At 39.1% G+C, this 19,188-nt stretch overlaps 2 protein-coding genes across 2 annotated transcripts; both read right to left on the reverse strand.

Annotated features, from left to right (window-relative positions):
- Positions 1-1,838: 1,838 nt before the first annotated feature.
- LOC109042138 (major heat shock 70 kDa protein Ab) lies at positions 1,839-5,392 on the reverse strand. The gene has a single exon (XM_019058712.2). The coding sequence runs from the start codon at positions 5,120-5,122 to the stop codon at positions 3,233-3,235; it is 1,890 nt and encodes a 629-aa protein (XP_018914257.2). The 5' UTR covers positions 5,123-5,392; the 3' UTR covers positions 1,839-3,232.
- A 283-nt stretch (positions 5,393-5,675) lies between these two features.
- On the reverse strand, positions 5,676-18,939 carry LOC109042137 (polynucleotide 5'-hydroxyl-kinase NOL9). Its single transcript, XM_019058711.2, has 8 exons — positions 17,733-18,939; positions 16,638-16,857; positions 15,867-16,009; positions 14,172-14,391; positions 12,956-13,057; positions 10,832-10,977; positions 9,611-9,876; positions 5,676-5,831 (listed from the first exon to the last, which is right to left on the reverse strand). Exons 1-8 carry the CDS (start codon positions 18,682-18,684, stop codon positions 5,676-5,678), a joined length of 2,205 nt encoding a protein of 734 aa, XP_018914256.2. The 5' UTR covers positions 18,685-18,939.
- Positions 18,940-19,188: the final 249 nt, after the last annotated feature.

Raw genomic sequence — 19,188 nt, forward strand, 5'->3', positions numbered from 1 at the left:
TATTCATTCTTGAGCATGCTGTTTTCAATTTTCTTTACTTTTTTCTATTTTGAAACATTACCATAAAAATACCGACAGCGTAAGTCCGCAATCACTTATCTCATTAGCGGTGTCTAAAAATCTCCACCACTATGCTATTTTTTTAAAGGAGAACAAATTGACATCATTCATTGAAGTTTTTGCAGAAATTTCTGCGAACAGAGAAGAAAAATCACGGCAGATTTAAAGAATTACCGTTGAGTAGTTTTCCGTTTAAAAAATAAATTATGACAGGAAGTCTGCGATGTCACAAACCAAGTTATGTGATTGCTGACTTACACCGCCGATACAAAGTTCACAACTTTGGCAATCGAAATGCTCTATGTTACATGGGTCAGGTATAGAAATTCTTATTTGCAAAATGCAGTCATCTCTATCATAAAACATGCTAAAAAAGAACTGACACAGACTACACAATACCAATCCACCACACCCCAACACACCCCAAATATCTTACACATTTCCCTACAATCATCCCCCACTTACCCAACCACATCAAACCCCCCCATAAATCCTCACCCCTCTCCCCTCCAAACCATCCCTTCAAAACACACTCCCCCACCAACCCCTATCCACATCACCACCACTCATCCAAAACCCCAACACCAAACCCCACCACCCCCACAACCCCCCCCCACCACCCCCCACACCACCCCCCACCCCAAACCCACCAACAACCCCCCCCCCACCACACCCCACAACCACACCCCCACCCCCCAACAACCCCCCACCCAACCACCCCCCCCCCCCCACCCCCCACCCACCCCCACCCCCCCTACCCCATCCCACAACCCCCCCCCACCACCCCCCCCCCCCCAAACCCCCCCCCCACCCCCCCCCCACCACCCCCCCCCCCCAAACAACCCCACACCCCCCCCCAAAACCCCCACCCACCCCCCCCCCCACAACCCCCCCCACCCCCCCCCCCCACCCCCCCCCCCCCCCCCCCCCCCCCCCCACCCCCCCCCCCAATCCCCCCCCCCCCCCCCCCCCCCCTTATTTTGCGAAAAATGAAAAAAAAAAAAAATGATTGGGTAACTAAATAGGTAAGATCATTTGATTCTAACTTCTGTATTCATAATTTGTCAATTCTTTAGTTATTTGAACATCATGACATTAAAGAAAACAGTGATGTAAAGGAAGATTTGTTCATATTTTGTTCTATCGAGTCATAAAAAGTATATCATGAACTATCTCAATGACCAAAATGTGAAACCATGTATCTCTGTTGACAACGTTGCAGATTTTCTATCATGCTTTATTCCTTCTTTAGGAAACTAAACAACATAATTTCCAGAAAACTTCCTTGATTTTTCTTCTTCATTGGCAAACTTTTCTATTTAAGTTCAAGCTATAATACTGGCTTGTTTCTCTTTATAAAAACTAAAATAGGAGCGGAGATTTTGGAACACTGCAATGGAGATGAGCAACTTTGTACCTTGGCCATCAATATTGAAAAAATAATTTGAGTGATAAACGTTTAGGGATTAGGTTGTAGTAAAATGGGCATGCGAATCAGTGCTGGTCAAAAATTGAGTTTTTACCAGGGAAAAAAAAACAGTAGCCACATCTCTTGTATATTCAAAGAAATTAAAATTGAATTCTAATGATGAAAGTCTAGGATAATAACAGATGTATATCACTTATCAATTGAAATTTTTGAAACTAATTAATGCAATAATAAGTGCCAGTCCTACCAGAACCTGATTCATAGTAAACATAACTTTCTTACATTAATATTCAAACTTTAAAGTGAGTAAGGTGAAAGGGAAGCAGATAATCAAATGAAAAATCAACAGTTATAAGATACAAAATTTTATTAACACAGAACAAGATAAAATAAATTGCGCAATTTAATTTATCAGAGGAACTAAGTAACATTTCAATATGAAACAAAACAATCTCAGACAAAGAAGTTAACAGTCTAAGAGGACATCCACTCATGAACGACACAGAATTATTAAGAGCGAATGCCTCGGCATTGAAAAAGACAGTAAAAAAATAGAAATTGAGATGAGTAAGGCGGACGACCTTTACATTACTTAGTTTAAAATCATCTCAAACTTTGTGGAAAACAATAGAAAAATGCAATTAAATGAAACTAAATTTGTTCAAGAGCTTATAAAAATCGGTTTTTTGACTGAACATCACTGATGGTAGGTGCCAGGTGCCTTCATGTACAGAATTGGAGTCTACGTTATAATCAGCACTTGAGAATTAATGGTCTCTTCTGCCTAAGAAATTTCAATAAAGAGCTCCATATTTCTTGGTTCAAAGAGAAGGGAGGAGGGGGATAATTTGCGTACAGTAAATATAAAGGATGGAAATTTTTCACAAAAATTGAGAGGAACGCAAGCATGGTAAGAGAATTTCATTGGAGCGCAAAAAAATAGGACGGTGGCAAATAATGAGGTAAAAAAATACTAGAGAGAAATGAATTTACAATACAGAAATGAAAATTAAGAAAATTTAAATTAATGAAAAATAACTATAAATTATTATGAAAAGAAATTAAAGGTAAAGAAGGCTCATTTTTAAAGACTGTCAATTCATTTAAACTTGGATGATGTATTATGCACCTACGCACTTCCCTCCTGATTTACGTTACGTTTTAAAAAATTATTTCAAAATTCACCCAAAAACGAGATATCAAAACATAAAACCCCTGAGAGAGAAACCTCAAAAAGATCTCCTTCTTTCTGATGATATACTTTTCTTAGTCATTTTAAGACTAATGTCTTTAAGAAATGATAGTTTAATATGAAAATTCAGTACTTCACTAGACTGGCTAGGTACCTAAACTAAAGTTATTCAGCAAGAAAAAACTGATTGCCAAGTGCTAGTGCATTATACACACATAGAGAAAAATCTGAAGGTGCAACAATAAAAAAGGAATAAATTATTAAGGAGAGAAACAATATTGAGAATATGAAAAGTATGCTCTGCACAAATTATCCAGTCGATGCAATAAGCAAGAGGGGTGGAAAGTCTAATAAATGCATTTAGGTTGACTCTCAAGGGGTTACAAAATTGGAGGGCTTAGATAGTAACACATCAATTCAATGAATGAAACTGAAGACTTAGATAGAGGGGCAATGTGGTTGAAAAACTTGAGTAGGTGATTCATCGAGGAGCTTGAGAAAAATACATAGGATAAAAAAAGAAATAAAATTGTGGCTACATACAATGCAGTTTAGTCGACTTCTTCAACTGTTGGGCCACCGGCGCCGGGGGCACCAGCTCCACCACCTGCTCCATGAAGTTTGCTCATGATGGGCATGCAAACTTTCTGGACTTCCTGAAGCTTATGGTCGTATTCATCCTTTTCTGCCAGACTGTTGTTGTCAAGCCACCTCAAGGTATTGTCGCACTGCTCCTTCACTGAATTCTTGTCCACTTCTGACAGTTTGGATCCTGCCTCCTCTACCGCCTGCTTCACATTGAAAATGTACGCTTCAAGTTGGTTCCTGGCATTGACTCGAGCCCGCTGTTTGTCATCTTCCTCTTTGTAGCGCTCAGCTTCGTTGACCATCCTGTCGATTTCTTCCTTTGACAGCCTACCCTTGTCATTCTTGATAACGATGTTCTTCGATTTTCCGGTGCTGTTCTCCTTGGCTGCAACGTTCAATATTCCATTGGCGTCTAAATCAAATGTGACGTCAATCTTCGGCACTCCTCTTGGCGCTGGTGGAATACCAGTTAGGTCGAACGTACCAAGGAGGTTATTGTCCTTTGTCATCGCACGCTCACCCTCGTAGACTTGGATAGTTACAGCTGGTTGATTGTCTGCGTAGGTGGTGAAAGTTTGTGATTGCTTGCAAGGAATCCTGGCGTTTCTCTCGATGATCTTGGTCATTACACCACCAGCCGTCTCAATACCGAGTGAGAGAGGAGCGACATCCACCAACAGCACATCTTGGATCTGAGAGCTTGTGTCGCCGCTCAAAATAGCAGCTTGAACAGCAGCACCATAAGCGACAGCTTCATCCGGATTAATCGAAAGGTTCAAAGATTTGCCGCAGAAGAAGTTTTGAAGCAATGACTGTACCTTCGGAATCCGGGTGGAGCCTCCAACCAGAACGACATCATGAATAGCGGATTTATCCATTTTAGCGTCGGTCAAAGCTTTCTCGACAGGAGCTAGAGTTGACCGAAACAGGTCAGAACAGAGCTCTTCGAACCTTGCTCGGGATACTTTGGTGTAGAAATCAACTCCGTCAAAGAGAGCGTCAATTTCGATACTTGCTTCTGTGCTGGAGGATAGAGTACGCTTGGCTCGTTCGGCTGCAGTCCTCAATCGACGGAGTGCTCTGGGGTTGGTTTTGAGATCCTTCTTGTACTTTCGCTTGAATTCATCTGCCAGATGGTTGACAAGGCGATTGTCAAAGTCTTCACCACCAAGATGTGTATCACCAGCAGTTGACTTCACTTCAAACAGGGAACCTTCATCAATTGTCAAGATGGAAACATCGAAGGTGCCACCACCCAAATCAAAAATTAAGACATTCCTTTCGCCTTTCAAGTTTTTGTCCAGACCATACGCTAAAGCAGCAGCAGTGGGTTCATTGATGATTCGCAAAACATTCAGCCCTGCGATAGCTCCTGCGTCTTTGGTTGCTTGTCTTTGCGAGTCGTTGAAGTATGCAGGGACGGTGATGACTGCATCTCGAACTTTGTCACCGAGGAAGGCTTCCGCTGTCTCCTTCATTTTGGTCAGGACCATTGAACTGATTTCTTCAGGGGCGAATTTCTTGACTTCCCCTTTGTATTCGACTTGGATTTTGGGTTTGCCGCAGTCGTTGATCACTGTGAAAGGCCAATGTTTCATGTCTGCTTGGATTTTTGGGTCATCAAATTTTCTGCCGATGAGACGTTTTGCATCAAAAACAGAGTTCTTTGGGTTCATGGCAACTTGATTTTTGGCAGCATCTCCGATCAATCTTTCGGTGTCTGTAAAGGCAACATAGCTAGGTGTTGTTCTGTTACCTTGGTCGTTGGCAATAATTTCAACTTTGCCCTGCTGCCAGACACCAACGCAGCTGTAGGTGGTTCCCAAATCGATTCCAATTGCCGGGGTTTTCATTTTGAAATTGTTAAAAAGTTCGCAGTCACTGAAACACTTAAAGCACAAATTATTTGCGGTAATTGATACGGCACAAGAACTCCGAAAATCGCACTGATGTTCACGATCTGAAAAACTGTTGTAAAGATAAAATTCGCACTAGTAAAATAACCGCAGAATAAACGCTTGTAAAATCGCTTTGAGAAAAACTTCACTTGACACACGGTATGATCGCTTTCGGATCTTCAACTGATGGCGCAATAACGGCGCGGCTAGTATTTATAGCCGCGGTCGATGCCCGCGAAGCTTCGAGATTCTTCTAGATGTTTCACCCATTCAAAAGCGGGAGCGCAATCTGACGGAGCGCTGTGATTGGCTGCGCGCCGCGACCCACAAGCCGTTGCCATAGCGACAGCTGTGGCGCGTACTGTTGTTGCATACGAGTGAACGGTGCCGGTTGTAACGCCGCGACCGCTTTCTAGAGACGTCTCGTTCGATCGCGTACCTTCCCTCCGATTGCACGGGGAATAGTCTAGAAACGATGAGCCAACGGTGAAAAATGTTGCGACGATGGCTAACGAATTTTCTGGTACGGTAGATCCAGGTTCGAAATGATACGGAAGGCGCGATATTGCCGCTTCGTGACTTCATAAGGCGGTTGCGAAGGGCTAAACTTTGAGAAAAGCTCGAGCACATGATCTAGATATTCAGATAACGTGCTTGATTTGACCTGCAGGAATTCATTGTTGCTAGTTTCTAAATTAGAATTCACCAAATTCCGACATATGAATCGTAATTTAACCTCAGAAAAGACACAAAATCCTGTTCGTGTATAGGGCTTTGCACTACACTGGTACTTAATTTTGGGGCTTAGGTGCCTAGGTCAGCTAAAAATTTAGGGACTGAAAATTTTCAAAACTTCTTTTCTGAACATTCACTAACAAAAAAGGACGAATAAGAGCTTTGTGGTGCTTCGAAGATTACATGATTATTTCCGTAGGGTGAAAAAGCCTAAAAAGCTAACCAAACAGTTTCTACCATGCTGGACTCCCAGGAAAATGTTATTAAGTTTTCGTTTCTTGGTTTCCTATTAGTATTTCACTGTGAAAACAAGAGGAAGTTGCACAATCATCGCAACACTGCAATACTTCCGGATCATTTTTGCGAAATACCTACGATATAGATATATTAAAAAAAAAAAAAAAGAGTGTAGCAAAAATGTAGGTAGAGTACGTTAAGGAAAATAAAAGAGCTTGATAGAAACAATTCGTCACCTTTTGGGCCAAAGTTTCACAAGCATGCGACGTTTAAAAAAATCCGTCGACATTGTATTTTTTTACAAAGAAACTGTTGGTTGAATCTGTTTGAAAACACTGACATTTATCGGCAGCATAAAGAAAATTCAGTGAAATTTTCGGACAGTTGGACAATTTTTCTGTAACTGTTGGTTGCATCTGTTTGAAAATTTCACGGACTTTTATCGGCAGCATAAAGAAAATTCAGTGAAATTTTCGGACAGCTTCGTTTGAAAATTTCACCGACCTTTGTCGGCAGCATGAAGAAAATTCAGGGAAATTTTCGGACAGCTTCGTTGAAAAATTTCTCTGTAAAAAAATAACATGGCGGCGGAAAATTTTAAACGTTGCATGGCGTTCATGATACTTTGGCCGGATGGTGAAAAATTACTTTTTTCACATTTTCTGGTGCCTATGAGGCTACGGAATGAAAAACTTCACGTATCGAAAAAATGTGTTAAAACACGGTGCTGCAAGGCTCCTCGTCACATTTATACGTCGGGTTGCGATTCGGCACGAAATCTAAATTGACTCGTTGATAAGTGTGACTCACCTTTTGTTCGAAATTCCAAGGAGCGCCCGCGGGCCCTCGCAAGTGCCTAATCGCGATTATTTGCCGACACATTAGGGTTCTCGCTGTTGTTCGCTGATTTTAATGTTTCAGCGGGCACTCTAAGTTTCACGCGACATCGCGGATATTCGAAGTTCTCTGCGTTACTCGCGGATATTCAAGGTTTCGATCCGATACTCACCGACATTCGAGGCTTTGATAATATGTTCGCGGCTATTCGAGGGTTTTCTCCGTAAATTGTGGACATTCGAGGCTGTGTTCCAAAATTGGCGGTTTCGCGAGGCTTTTATACCATGTTAATCGCGGATATTCGGGTAATTTTCCGTTACTCGCAGAAATTCAAATATTTCTTCTTTACTCGCGTGGATTTGAGGCTTCTCTCTGTTACTCGCGGATATTCGAGACTTTGATCCGATACTCACGGACATTCGAGGCTTTCTTCCGTAACTCGTGGTCATTCAAGGCTTCGCCCCAAAACTGTCGGTTTCACGAGGCTTTTCTCTATGTTAATCGCGGATATTCGAGTATTTTTTCGTTACTCGCAGATATTCGAATATTTCTTCTTAACTCGCATTGATTTGAGGCTTCTCTCTGTTATTCGCGGATATTCGAGACTTTTCTCGGTTACTCGCGTATATTCGAGACTTTTCTCAGTTACTCGCGGATATTCGAGACTTTTCTCAGTTACTCGCGGATATTCGAGCTTTTCTCAATTACTGGCTGACTTTGTAGGCTCTCCATTGTTACTTGCGGATATTCGACGCTTCTCTCAATTACTCGCGGATATCCGAGGCCTGGCTCCGTTACTCGCATATTTTCGGACAACCGCGGTTTTTTCGTTGTTTCAAAGACACTGGAGTTCGGATGAAGTCTTGCTATTATCGCATTTTTTTACAGTTGGACTGAGCTCGTTAGTACTCTGGTGCGATTGCAATTTCCCGTGGATATTCGAGGTTTTACACGCGTCAGCAATTCACCGATTTTCGTGGTTTCACAAGGATTCGCGTGTGATTTTGATTATTCACAATTGGATCGCATTTAGCAAAAAGGAACCAGCGTGATTACAGTGTTGTAAAAATGTTGCTTCTTCATAATTATCTAAAAAAAAATCTCCCAGAATGGCTAATAATTTTTTCTGCCCACCAAGAAATTGTTAATTTTAAAGAAACACAACTGTGTAAATTTGAATACTGTGCATATATTAAGTATTTTTAAAATAAAATAAGAAGTTGCACAATTTTGAAAACACGGTGATCGCGCTGGTTCCCTTTTGCTAAATGCGATCCGATTCAAATGTGTACAATTTTACAAATTAATCTGATTAAACAGGACTGAAAGCTTTTCACTCCCGTGGAAACTTTCGTAGAAGTTGCAGCTCGACACCCTCCACGCCCTCCCAGTTCCACCCAAGGCCTTCCCTGTCCGTCGCCGTTTCGTCGAGCCGTATCCGCGGCAGATGGAAAATTTCTCATCCCTGCGGGTCGATTGTTGAATCGTTATCGAATGACCTTGATCGATATATAGCATTGTGAAGATAGGGAGTTATCGATCAGAATCATTCGATAACGATTCAACAATCGACCTGCAGGTGAATGAAATAAAATTAGTAACGATGATGATCCGAAGCTCACGGATTCGGATTTGGCATCCGTCGGTCTTGTTCGCGTTCGTGGGCGGTTGTCGTTTCGAGTAGGCCGCCCGGTCCAGGTCGAGCGTTCGTTCACTCGCTCCGCCGACCTTGGTCAAGTTCGTCATTTGACCAAAAAGGAGACGAGACCGACCCCGCAGCGGGTTAGTCACGAGCGAAAATATTCTCGCGCTCCTTCACGTTTTCCCCCGACTACGTCGACGTCAACCGCCTCGGAAAATTCGTCGCCTCTCTGACGTAAGGGCGTACCTCCATTCACACATGAGCCCCAGAATGAATGGATTTATATGTAGGGCAGGGATTACGTGAAAATCGAGATACGCCCGTACGCCAGAGAGGCGACGGATTGCGCCATCCATACAGAAACGCCCGAGTTCCGCTTTTGAAAAGGTAAGCCTCGCGCGACTGGGTTTCCGCGCGGTTGTCAAATTTCGTGAAATTCACCTTTATCAGGATGAAAGGTTTCCTTGGATTTCAAAATTCCCTGAGTTTTCAGGGTTTTTGGTATTCAGGGTTTTAGAGATAGTCGAATATTTTTTCGTTACTCGCAGATATTCGAATATTTCTTCATTATTCGCGTAGATTTGGGGCTTTCCTCCGTTACTCGCGGATAATCGGGAATTCTTTCAGTAACTCGCGGATATTCGAGACTTTTCCCCATTACTCGCGGATATTCGAGGCTTTTCAGTGTAACTCGCAGCTTTACAAGGCTTTGATCCAATACTCGCGGACATTCGAGGCTTTGATCCGATATTCGCGAATATTCGAGGCTTTTCGCCGTAAATCGTGGACATTCGAGGCTTTGCTCCAAAACTGGCGGTTTTACGAGGCTTTTCGCTTTGATACTCGCGGATATTCGAACATTTCTTCATTACTCGCGTAAATTTAGAGCTTTCCTCCATTACTCGCGGATATTCGAGACTTTTCTCAGTTACTCGCGGATATTCGAGACTTTTCTCAGTTACTCGCGGATATTCGAGACTTTTCCCCATTACTCGCGGATATTCGAGGCTTTTCGCCGTAAATCCTTGAAAACTTACGGTGGACGCAGGCTTGAACGTCCGTCTGGTTATCCTGCTGGTGATTTGGCCTTCTCCGATGTTAACATATGGGACATGCCCACTAGAATGAGACTGAGGGTAAATTGATTGCGGTAAGAACGTGTTCCCCATCATGAGACAATTGACATCTTTCAAGTCTTCTCGTAAAGGAGTGAGAAGAAACAGTCGCCCATCTGAGAAATCAATGCCTCGAACAATGCCTAGGTAATCAGACAAAGAAAAGGATATTAGAAAACGAATTTAGGAGATATTTCAAGGGCAGAATCTACAATAGAGACAAGAATAATCAGATGGATCGACAGATCAGAATGTTGATCAAGAAAAAGATTGTTAATACTTTTTGGCAGCATGGGACATTCCCTGTAAGGGTGAAGTTTACTATAGAAGAGAGTAAAGAGATGGCCAATTTTCCCGGGCAAAATCTTCATTTTGTGTGGGAAGTTGAGAATGCCAGGATGAGCCATGAGTCAAAGCAAGAAATGCTGACATTGGGATGAAGTGCAGGCCGCAGGGTCCGATGATCGAAGCCAGGGGCTCGCATCCCAACTGAGAACATGCACACAAAGTAGAATAGATTTGAGTCGAGATCATGACATGATATTCGAAGAAGATCACTTTGATCCAACACCTGCCTGCCTCTTATAATCACGAGAAAAATAAAAAGATTTTGGAAAAAAAACTTCAGTAAAAGTTAGATGATTTTTAGACCCTCCATTGAAACATCCGGATTAGAAAAACGAAGAGTTATCCAATGTTTCCAACAGTTCAAGAAACCTGGGAATTACCATGAACCCTTGCAACCTCAGCTGGTGCCATTGGAGAGAGCGCGAACAATTTCCAGGTGTGGAGATCTCATCCATAGTGTGGCAAAGGTCAACGTAATTAAAAGAAAACAAATCCACGGAAGGTTATGATAGAAGAGATTAAAAGATTTTAGAGTCAGGGCATTGGAAAAGGAAGTGGTTATGGAAATCCTGGTTTTTCGGTTCTAATTTAAATATTTTTGTAAATTACACACAAAAGTAAATCATGTTGGAATATATTTTTAGGCTATTCTACTTACTCAAGAAAGGGGGGTCATATATAATATATTAAAATTGAGATGATAGGGGTTATATAGTATTTTTAGGGGGAAAATAGACAAAATATACTTACCGAAGCCAAGGCACTTATGATTGAATGTATCATTACTAGATTTTGAACACAATGCAACTAAATTCCCATTTATAGCTGCGAGAGACTGAGCTCGACTGAGATTCTGACCATGGCAGATAATGATATCTAGGTTGGATACATCGGTTCTGCAATGAGTAAAAGAGCATTCAATTAATTTAAGTTAGGTTGATGGCACTTTTAGATGAAGAAATCATCCAATTTTAATGGGTGTTCTCAAGACACCTACAGCAGTTGAAGGGTATCAGAGGTAAAGGAGTTCCTGACATTTTTAAAAAGCTTGAGACCTTAGACATTTTGAGTAAAATTCTTGGGGTCTGGTGAAACGATTGAAAACGAGAGATCAGTTTTGGGTCGTAATTTTTTACGGCACAAAACTAATCGTAAGAGCGTTTTTTGTGCGTGTTGAAAAGTGTGGTAGTAAGGATAACTGCATACCAGAACACGCATGTTTTCATAGAAAAATATCTGTTCACATGACTACACGTAAAGTCATCGACACATGTATGTACACTAATAATGAGCACAGCCCAGAACATGTAAGTGCAAGAATAAACGGCTTCCTCACAAACAAGTAGAAAAAAAACCGGTGATAATGTGCATTATCATGTCTTTCTCAACTTTTTATTCTTAGGTTCATTAGAATAATACAAGCCACTCAGCTTTCATATTTTTCATTTTTTGTTAAACTATGGATGCATTTTTCTTAAAATGACAGAAAGATTACTGAGCTTCTTATTCCTCAGTCATAACCTTCATTTGAAGAATTTTTGTCATTGAAGAATAGGGAAGCTTTGGATTCAGAAAGAGGTAGGTATCGCAATTTGGGTCACCTTCTTCAGAGGGCCTCAGTTTTCAAACTTTTTCCTCACATAGCACCCTTCCTTAGGGTGGTAGTTATTTGGAGAGATCGCAAGAAAAAAAAATATATCACAAAAAAATGAGGAACGAAGGCAGATCAGGTTAAAACCAAAAGAAAGATGCAAAAATAAAGCTTGTAAAGATAACAAATAATTGTTCGCCAGAATTTTCATTAACTTGGTATTGAACACAGGAAAAAGCCAACACAACGGAAAGACAGAGCCAATGTGTTAACGAGATAAAAAATAATGTTAACCAGATCTTTCTAATCCGATTTTTTTCCTTGGTGGATAATGTGGATATCAAATCCTTCCACCACTGTTCAGTAATTAGTATAGTTGAAATTATGCATCTTGATTCAATTCAGTTTGAAGTTCCTTCTTCTTTGAAAATTATGGCAGAAAGGCCTCCGATTTTAAACTTTTTCTACATACATACTTGCAATACTCTTTTGTGTTGTACAAGAAATTCTTGGCTTAAGGGGATGTCACAGTGTCCCACAAGTTGAAAGAAAGTGGAAAAAAAACTATCACAAGAACAAATAAAAACTATGATTCACACCCAGAGATGGAAAGTGAAATTTCAGATCTCTCAAATAAATTGCATAAAATTTGAAATTTGTCCACTTTTTCGAAATAATTCATTAAACCTTCGGAAGCTCAGAAAGCACTTCAAATGGACTTTATGATGATACGGCAGTAAATGGTGCAAAGGGGGACACTAAGGGGAAATTAGAGAGAAATTTAGCCTCAACTTAAAGTCCAAACCAAACAAAAACCTTTGAAAGGCATGAATGTCTTAGGCTGGAGTGGAAAATTTCAAAATCGAGAATGACTGTTTCTAGGTGCTTTTTGGCCTCCTGAATGCATCCCAAGAGCTTCGGAAAATTTCATGAAATATTCCATCTCTGTTCACACTAGGATTTGAGCCACAGACCTCTCAGTCACACTTTAAGCCACTACACAACTTCCTCATTAAAACGCGAGGCGCATTCTGTAGCAACTTCAGCAAGCAACCCGCCGTGCAAATTTTTATTTTTAAAGGGCCATGAAATTCCCCCTATTACTTGTTGTAAGAAATTCTAAATACTCAATATTAGGTACTTGTTGAAAGAAAATCTAGGTTCATGAGACCGCACTTCTGGGCAACACTCATTTGATTCATAATGAGTGACGCATCTTTGAAATGACGGTCCATGTTCCGTGCTATAAAAATCAGAAACTAGGTCTCCAAGAGGGCACTTACACAAAAGGAATAACATCCGTAATGGCATCCGTGGATTTGGGTAGAATTTGACTGAAATAGGAGAGTATAACTGCGCCTCTTCTTTCAGGAGGATTGGTTTTACTGCAAAAAAAATTTTTAAAAAAAATTAATGTTTTTAACAGTTGCTGCAAATTTGAAGGAGAGATAAAAATTTAATGAATCCAGTAGCTTAAAAAATTGAAAAAGGGGAAACAAATCAAAATTAGTAAAAAATAGACAAAAAACTTAAGTCTTAAGGATGGTGGCAACCTTCACTAAATTAGAAACTGCAATGAGAGAAGAGAAACAGAAAATTTAAAAAAACTTTAGGCTTTGTCTCCACAAGACGTTCACGTTAGATTCACTGCAGGGAAAAGTCTCACTTGCAAAGTTGAAACAAATACTGACTAATTCATTCACTCAAGATTAATTTTAGCGCAAAGTTGAGCCCTTTTGGGAATGAAAGACCAACTAAGAGAGGAAGAATTGAAAGCAGATTGAGTGCTACTTTGGTATTCACTCGACTGTTTACGTTGGTTTAATTGTTAATTGTGTACAGTTATTGACTTCATTTTGGTTAAATACTCGATTCTTATTGATAACCTGCATAAGCTTGTTGCGGGAATATGAGAGCTCTATCCTGTGGAGAGGGTAACTGCACTGAATCCCTAAAGTTGTCTCTATAAGATGGCACATGACTCCTTGGAATTTGATTCTATTGGGGAGAACAGGCTTCATTTCTTCCCTTAGATGGAGCGCAAAACTCAGCTCAAACAAAATTGAACTGTGGTAAAAACAACGAAAATTGTATGAAATCAAAATAATAAACTCAGAACTCACAAAAAGTCAAATACCTGATTCTTTTTTCAGTGAGTTTTGAGTTGATTATGTTAATTTTATACGATTTATGGTGTTTACCTCAGGTTTGATTGCCCCAGTTTTTTTGGTTACATCGTTATCAACATTGAACTTCTTAGGGCTTGAATATTGAGATTTTTCCATGGACATAAATGTGATAGGGTCCATACTGCATTCATAGTACATTTTTAAAGGAGCTATATAATTGAGATTTTGTCGAATTGAAATTCTTGGGACTGTTTTGAGTATCAAAAGAGGATGAAATAATAGTAATATAAAATTGAACTGAGAGCTATTATCTCAATTAATCTTGAATTTTTATCTTCACTTCAGAAGGAAAAAGAGAGAGCTTACTTACTTTGGATTTGCATTTGAAACGGATGAGATGACACTTAAATCATGCGTCACAACACCGCTCACTCTACTGACTTTAGACTTGATGAATCTATGATGCCTTTGTACAATGTCTGGAGATAATGGAAGTGGATAATTGTTGTTGTCCTTTTTGCTCTGTATTTGTATGACATGTGTTGGTCTGAAGTAATTGATGGTGCAGGACATCAGTTCCACTCCTAGGCCTGTGATTCAGAATTAAAAGAGTATAATTGGCTGTCCCTTGGGGAAACCTTGGTCCACAAAAACTTAGCATTATATGTATCAAATTTTATGATTATGATAGAGGCTTCATACATGAATGAAGAACCGGTCAGATTTGCTATTTTAAGTGAAATAAATAATTACACTTAATTTTGGCTTGAAAATTAGGACAAAAGTCTTCCTGACAATAGGTAGTTAAAACCAAAGCATAGGGATAGTATTGAAAGAATAATTGAATACTTTGGCATTTGACACAAGAAAAGTTCAATTAGAGAGAGATAGCGATGGGGGAGGGTGTGAAGAATTTTGGCGCCTCTAGAGATGGAGGGCGACTTAGAAGTGTGCTTTTCGTGCCTCTCTTAAGGGATAATAGTGGTACTAAAAGTGTGAATTTTAGATACGATTTTCAAAAACGTTAATATGAAAATTAAACCCTGTGTTGGCAAAAAAATTATCCAAATCCACAGCAACTTGTCCTATACGACATCAGCAGAGATGGTAAGTGAAATTTCAAAAACCTCGAATAAATTTCACAAAATTTGAAATACATTAATTATTATCAGAATTATTAATTAAACAGGAGGACTAACAAATAAAAAGAAACTAGATGCATTGAGACATGATTCAGGGTTGCCACAGAATTTAGAAAATGAAATTCCCGGACATTTCCCTGATTCCCCTGACACATTTTAAGGGAATTCTTTGACAATTGAAGATGTGACGGTTTGTTAGGAAGGCATAATTGAAAATAGATTTTGGACAAAATTTGTTGTTCGAAACCTCAAACCTATTCTAGAAAGCAAATGAAGGTGATTTAACAAATTTTCCTGGACATTTTCGTTATTTTCCCTGACATTTCCCGGTTTTCCCTGACTGTGGCAACCCTGATGATTCCTGCCATGCATGTTTTCATGGGATCCTAAAGCTCATGTCAGGATGGATATAGCTCCTAATAATTTAAATATGTTCATTTAATCAACATTTCCACTAAAATCTTCTATGCGAAAAGTTTTTGTTGAAATTCACCAAAGTTTCTGGAAAAAAGAGCATTATATCGATGACTGAATGCAAAAATGCAAGTACAACATTTGAAAATCTCAATTTATGTTTCTGTTTCTTTGAAGAGAAATAGGTAATCAAAGTGTGCAAAGTGCAGATTGCAATATTGGGTGGTATTTTGAGAATGAAGGCATAAAAGTTATAGAAAATTTCTAGAGAGTATTGGTTGGGTTTCTCTTAAAAAAATAAAACATGAGCCAAGTTTTAAATGATGAAATCAAAGATATGCATTTTTTAGCTTTGAACATCGATACTTATATTACTTCAAATCTTGCAACGGACATCTTATATGGTTCCGGGGATCATGGAATTAAACCCTTTCTACACCCCTGTTTGAGGCATACTTTGTAATTTCAGCGATAGATATATGTAGATGTTGACAAAAAATTATTCTTACCTCTGCAGAAACCCATTGTGTTAATGAACCATGGAATTTTTTTCAACTCTGCACTAGAGGCACAGTAACAAAGAATCTCTTCTAAATACTTTAAGTACCTGTCAAAACACTGCGCAACATTGATCTCTCCAAGAAACCACACTCTGAAAACAGGACACATACTTATTAGTTGAAATTTCTCTAACTCTTTCTCCAACGAGTCAATTGAAAACTTTGGATGGTTTCTTCTGCAAACTGGCCACTGACCATGAACCATGATTACCGTGTTTCAAAAATTCCGCTACTTAATTTTTTCTTCAAAGGGGAACAAGCCAACTTTGTTACTTACTAACAGGTATTATCATAAAACATACCTCTAACAGAAAACAAGAATTGTGACAATTTTGAGGAAATTATGATAATTAGTTTTTCAATGAAAAACAAAGTACCTACAATAAGTGGTCTGCAACTTCAAAAATGAGGAATTGCAGTTTCCAAGTTTAACCACTAACTTGAGATTTCTTAACTCAGTTGTCCCACAGCAGACAAGTAGAGAGGGTAAGTCGAGGCGAAAAATAATGAGACTGAGTACTTCCACTTGGGGTCATTTTGAAAATTTCTAGAGACTGCGAGAAAACAGGTGAGCAATAAAATGAGTACGGTACATCCGGAAATACAGTGATCATATGCAGTAGATTTAGATTGCTGGTCTAAGGTAAACGTTTCACTTTAAGAGTACTAGTGTTTAGCAGCCGAAAACGAAAAAGAGAAAAAGACAGATAAAAAGCATACCTTCCAGAATGACTCAAATGAGAAAAGTTTGGACCAAGAAGAGGTTTGGTGACAACATGGACCGACATGCAGCCTGGAAGTGTCATCTCACACTGGCCAGGATCTAAATCAATTACTAGAGCCTTCTTCGCAGATGTTCGACTCAAACATTGATTGACTAAATAACGGAGAAGAGTAGACTTCCCAACTCCCTTACCACCAGCTAGTAATGATATGCTGCCTGAAAATAAAAATCGAAGATGATTAGTAAAAATTGGATTAATGGTAAACTTTGAAGGACACTGCTAAATAATCCAGATTTGGTGTTCATTTTGACTCAAATCCAGAGTAAAAACTTCCAAGTGCCAATATCACTTTGATTAATGACTAATGATGCGTTTCATTCAAGTAATCATAAAAAAATTGGATCAGCAGAAGGATAATCCATTCCCCAAGATTGTATGATTATATTTTGAAGTAAATTAGCCCAAAAATAAAATCTCAATTACAGCCGAAAAAATTCTATTGATTGATTACTTATTGTTCTCAATCCATGAATCTTTTCCTACAGTACTTCTGACTTGACTTTTGTACCGATTGACTGTAGAAATTAATGATATAATCTTCGGGCATATAAACATCTCCTGCTACTTCAAATACTTGAAAATAATCTGATTGTGAGTAAATTAAATAACTTCACTTTTATGCTTTCAAAAAATCAAGCTAAGTATTTGAACAAATGGTTAGTAATACCTATTACTACTATTACAGTCATCACTGTGGGCTGAAATATATTTTGATTTATAAAAAATTACATGATTGTTATATTTTTATTGTACTTACATTAGCTTCTACTTCTCTTCAATACCTACAAACATTGGGCTAGTTTTTCTATGAAACTGATTTCGCGACTACTTCTGATAGTACCGTGCTCTCGATCGGGGATGGAACTTACATTTCTAGCCTTGGCCATTCTCCTCTTAGATTGTTGCGTATTTTATTAACAGCCCAATGAGGTCAAATATGATGAAAGACAAAACATTATACTTGATTTGTAAAAATTTAGATAGGCAGTAATAGTTAGATAAAAATATGATTTGAAGTTTGTAAACGAACCTGTATAACTTGTAATTGAGCTTAAAATCTGATCAACCAGCGGCTGCCATTGGTCACTGACTTTGAAAAAATTTTCTGGCTCAGAAGGGTGGATAAACTGACAAATAAGTTCACGTTCAATTTTTTTTACTTCTTCTGGATGTTCAACATTCATGAGCTTCTCTTGAATACTTGTCATAGTTGGAAATATAGATGACTTGCAATGGCTATTCAAAAAAACTTGCATTCTTTTTGTGTCGGTACTTCTCTCGAGCAAGAGGATTGTACTACTTGATTTCATGAGCATGATAACCCTATCAACAGTTTGAGTGGCAATGCCTGCACACCTCTCTTCAATTTTTTCCTTGAGATCTCTAAGATCTAAAGAAGGCTGTGTATTTTTTGAGATGATTACTTGTAAAATGCCAGAGTCTCTCAGAGAGAACACATTTGATGGGGGCGTGCGATTATTGAAAACGTAACCTAGAACTTCTGCTTGCCCGTGAAGTATTGACAGCTTTACGACCCCAAAAAAATATAAAATATCTGTATGATCACAAATAGCAAGGACTTTTTTTGAACTGACAACAACGAATTTTACTGATTGGAGAAAGTCAGCAAAAATGTTGGGTTGGTCCTCAACAGCAGGCTGATTCCCCGGGAGTTGGGCTTCCACACCAAGATGCGCTAAGCTGGAGCTGGAACTTGCAATGTTAAGGTTAGAGATACTGACACACGTTGAGTCAACTCTTGTTTTCGTGACATCTGAGACCTTCGAGCTGAATATAGACTTGCGAACATTGTCTTCGACCGATACAAAATTACTGACAATATTCAGGTTGGCACGGTTATGTTCCTTCACAACTTTCGCCAACTTTAACTCCTTGGTTTTATTCTTTTTCTTATCTTTACGTGACTTGATTTGAAGTTTCTGTTCATTTGATTTGGACTTTTTAAATTTGGGCTTCCCCATATTCAGAAGGAACTGGTAATATGATGAACAATAGTCTCAGTCAAAGCGCAACATTGATAGAAGACTTGAAAGAGGAAAAGTACGAAGCACTATTTGATTTTGAGAAAAGGAACTAAGATTAACACTTCATGATGAATATCGATGGTAAGACTTCAGCTTTAGCGCTAAAAAACTCAATTTCACTGAAAGAGACCGTAAAGAATGGGATACTTCTACTTGAACTGTTCAATTCAAATTTCAAAATTCAATTGCAATTGCAAGTTGCACGTGCTGTCATTTAAAATGTAAATAAAAATAAATGGTGAGGGTGAGGACGCATTAGTAAGCGCCAATCACAGTTCCGGATCCATTTGACGTCATATAATAATGGAAATTCCCGATGCAACCTCATTTCCTTATCACTAACTTTATCTTATCACTTATCGTAATTTAACAAATAAAATTTATAAAATTGCAATGATAAACCCTTTCTTGCCGCGTTATCAAACTTTTTAAATCAATTTC

Source organism: Bemisia tabaci, chromosome 5, assembly GCF_918797505.1.
Source record: "Bemisia tabaci chromosome 5, PGI_BMITA_v3".
Classification (NCBI taxonomy): domain Eukaryota; kingdom Metazoa; phylum Arthropoda; class Insecta; order Hemiptera; family Aleyrodidae; genus Bemisia; species Bemisia tabaci.